The 3,642-nt window shown below is 45.8% G+C and overlaps 1 protein-coding gene across 3 annotated transcripts in view; it reads right to left on the bottom strand.

The window, feature by feature from the left end:
- Positions 1 to 1,074: 1,074 nt before the first annotated feature.
- The window catches only part of LOC123960747 (transcription termination factor 1-like), a 16,372-nt gene continuing 13,804 nt past the window's right edge, over positions 1,075 to 3,642 (bottom strand). For all 3 annotated transcript variants that reach the window (XM_046035675.1, XM_046035676.1, XM_046035677.1), the window contains exons 10-11: positions 2,125 to 2,210; positions 1,075 to 1,483 (exon numbers count right to left, since the gene is read on the bottom strand). In XM_046035675.1, coding sequence (XP_045891631.1) covers positions 1,296 to 1,483; positions 2,125 to 2,210 — 274 coding nt within the window. In that variant the 3' untranslated portion in view covers positions 1,075 to 1,295. The remainder of the gene's footprint in view (positions 1,484 to 2,124; positions 2,211 to 3,642) is intronic.

The following is a 3,642-nucleotide window of genomic DNA, read 5'->3' as shown; positions in this document are numbered from 1 at the left end:
TGTTCACTGTGTATTCTGTGTGTTCTATTCACTGTTGGTTCTGTTCACTGTGGGTTCTTTGTGTTCTGTTCACTGTGGGTTCTGTTCACTGTGGGTTCTTTGTGTTCTGTTCACTGTGTGTTCTGTTCACTGTGGGTTCTGTTCACTGTGTGTTCTGTGTGTTCTATTCACTGTGGGTTCTGTTCACTGTGGGTTCTTTGTGTTCTGTTCACTGTGTGTTCTGTTCACTGTGGGTTCTTTGTGTTCTGTTCACTGTGTGTTCTGTTCACTGTATGTTCTGTTCACTCCGGGTTCTTTGTGTTCTGTTCACTGTGTGTTCTGTTCACTGTGGGTTCTTTGTGTTCTGTTCACTGTGTGTTCTGTTCACTGTGTGTTCTGTTCACTGTGGGTTCTGTGTGTTCTATTCACTGTGGGTTCTTTGTGTTCTGTTCACTGTGTTCTGTTCACTGTGGGTTCTTTGTGTTCTATTCACTGTGTGTTCTGTTCACTGTGTTCTGTGTGTTCTGCTCACTGTATGTTCTGTTCACTCTGGGTTCTTTGTGTTCTATTCACTGTGTGTTCTGTTCACTCTGGGCTCTGTGTGTTCTATTCACTGTGGGATCTGTTCACTGTGGGTTCTTTGTGTTCTGTTCACTGTGTGTTCTGCTCACTCTATGTTCTGTTCACTCTGGGTTCTTTGTGTTCTATTCACTGTGTGTTCTGTTCACTGTGGGTTCTTTGTGTTCTGTTCACTGTGGGTTGTGTTCACTGTGGGTTCTTTGTGTTCTATTCACTGTGGGTTCTGTTCACTGTGGGTTCTTTGTGTTCTGTTCACTGTGTGTTCTGTTCACTGTGTGTTCTGTTTGTTCTATTCACTGTGTGTTCTGTTTGTTCTATTCACTGTGTGTTCTGTTTGTTCTATTCACTGTGTGTTCTGTTCACTGTGGGTTCTTTGTGTTCTATTCACTGTGTGTTCTATTCACTGTGTGTACAGAGGGGTAGGGAGGAGTGGATGAGCCTGTGGGGTCGGATCCCTCAGGGTTCTGATCAATAATCTGAAGTGTTGCTGTTTGACAGAAGCGGCTCACACAGACGTGAAAAAAAAATCACTTCATTAGAAAGTTAAAGACATAAAACCTGAAAAGTTACAGAAACTCGAGTCTGAACATCGACTCATCAGACAAAGTCTTCGTCCACTTCCAGTCAACAGGTTCTGTTCAGTCCGACTCTCACAGGAAGTTCATCCACAGACAGCCAATCACATGGAAGGAGGGGAGGGGCCTACTGTTCATCCTACTAAGTGTCTGTCTCTACACTCATCTTTGTCCTGATTGGCTGTTGTCCAGCTCTATGTAGTCCTCGTCGTCATGAGAGCTCAAGACGTCTGACAGCAGGTACCGGTTCTCCTCCTGCGCCTCCTCCTGTTGCACCTCCTTACTGCTGAACCTCCTCAGCTTCTGCTTCAGGACAGGAACCACTCTCTGCTGCAGGAAATCGATGATCTCTGAGCAAACAGGAAGAGGAAGTTAGGTACGTGGACTCTGTAGTTTCTCAGGGCCCTGCCTAATCGGACCGGTGAGGGACCATTCCAACGAGGTGGTGTCCAGCTAACCAAGGGGGCTTTGGAGCCTGTAGTGACGCCCCCCGCCTGCGAAACCCTGTAGTGACGCCCCCCATAACCCTATATTCCCTTTAGATACCACGACTGCAATAGCACAAAATTATCAGAGAATTAAATGTGGACTCTTGTAAAGTATTCCAGGCAGATAAGGTATTACAGTAACTTACAGTAACTTACAGTATAATCAAGTATTCCAGGCAGATAAGGTATTACAGTAACTTACAGTATAATCAAGTATTCCAGGTAGATAAGGTATTACAGTAACTTACAGTATAATCAAGTATTCCAGGCAGATAAGGTATTACAGTAACTTACAGTATAATCAAGTATTCCAGGCAGATAAGGTATTACAGTAACTTACAGTATAATCAAGTATTCCAGGCAGATAAGGTATTACAGTAACTTACAGTATAATCAAGTATTCCAGGCAGATAAGGTATTACAGTAACTTACAGTATAATCAAGTATTCCAGGCAGATACGGTATTACAGTAACACAGTATAATCAAGTATTCCAGTACTGACCTCCGTAGGATAAACTGGTCCAGTTGGGAACTCCGGAAACTTTGAGTCTGTGGAAACTCTTCTGGACACATACAGGAGTCACTGTACTGAAACGCAACAACACAGAACTACGGTTACTGCTACTGGACTACAGATAGAGTATCAGTACCTTATTATTGCTACTACTGTTACACACTAATACTACTGTCCTGGTATTTAAGAGGGTCCCCCTGGGGTGGAAGGTGGACGCGGTGAGGAGTCACTGCCGAACAACCCTTTTAAAGTAAAACACTAAGACAAGTTCTTCATCCGCACTGCATCCCGGAAGTTTTCACCGCGCTTCACTTTGTCCACATTCTGTTCCAGCCTTATTCCAAAATGCATAAAATTCTACAAACAATAGCCCATACTGGACAGAGCTCCAGTTGTCTCTGTGGAGAGAGGAGGAGCTTCCAGAAGAACAACCATCTCTGCAGCGCTCCACCGATCAGGCCTGGATGGTAGAGGGGCCAGATGGAAGCCACTCCTCAGTAAAAGGCACCTGAAGGACTCTCAGACCACAAGAAACACAAGTCTCTGGTTGGATGGAACAAATATTGACCGCTTTGGCCTTAATGGCGTCACATCTGGAGGAAACCAGACGCCGCTTATCACCTGGCCAACCCCATCCCTGCAGTGAAGCATGGAGGCGGCAGCATCGGGCTGAGGGACGTAGTTCAGGAACTGGGAGACCAGTCAGGAACGAGGGAAAGATGAACGCAGAGATGTACAGAGACGTCCTTGATGAAAACCTGATCCAGAGCGCTCTGGACCTCAGACTGGGGCGAAGGTTCATCTTCCACCAAGACGATGACCCTCAGCACACAGCCATGATAACAAAGGAGGGGCTGCAGGACAACTCTGAATGTCCCCGAGGGGCCCAGCCAGAGCCTGGACCTGAACCCGACTGAACATCTCCGGAGAGATCTGATTTTTAATACATTTTCAAAGACTTCAAACAAACTTCTTTCACGTTGTCATTATGGGCTATTTGTACAGTTTTGAGGAAAATAATGAATTTGATTTTTGGAATAAGGCTGTAACAAAATGTTTAACGCTGTGAAAACTTTCCAGATGACCAAAACTAAACCTGTCAGCAGCTTCGTGTTTCTGTATCTTGACTGATCAGAGCCAATCAGGAAGCCAAATGTGAGCGTCTGCATCATCGTTTTCACCTGTAAGCACTAACACGCTGCTCCGGAGATTAACACCAAAACGGGGTCAGCAGCCTGTTCAAACTTCTCCGTTTGAGGTGTGAGTTAGAACATTTGAAGGACTCTGGGTGCATTCACACTGCTGCAGGACTCAGAGGGACGGGTACACGACAGAACATTTGAAGGACTCTGGGTGCATTCACACTGCTGCAGGACTCAGAGGGACGGGTACACGACAGAACATTTGTAGGACTCTGGGTGCATTCACACTGCTGCAGGACTCAGAGGGACGGGTACACGACAGAACATTTGAAGGACTCTGGGTGCATTCACACTGCTGCAGGAC

Source organism: Micropterus dolomieu, linkage group LG21 (genome assembly GCF_021292245.1).
Source record: "Micropterus dolomieu isolate WLL.071019.BEF.003 ecotype Adirondacks linkage group LG21, ASM2129224v1, whole genome shotgun sequence".
Classification (NCBI taxonomy): Eukaryota; Metazoa; Chordata; class Actinopteri; order Centrarchiformes; family Centrarchidae; genus Micropterus; species Micropterus dolomieu.
Note: the sequence above shows the minus strand (reverse complement) of the source record. Positions and strands in the feature narration are given on the sequence as shown.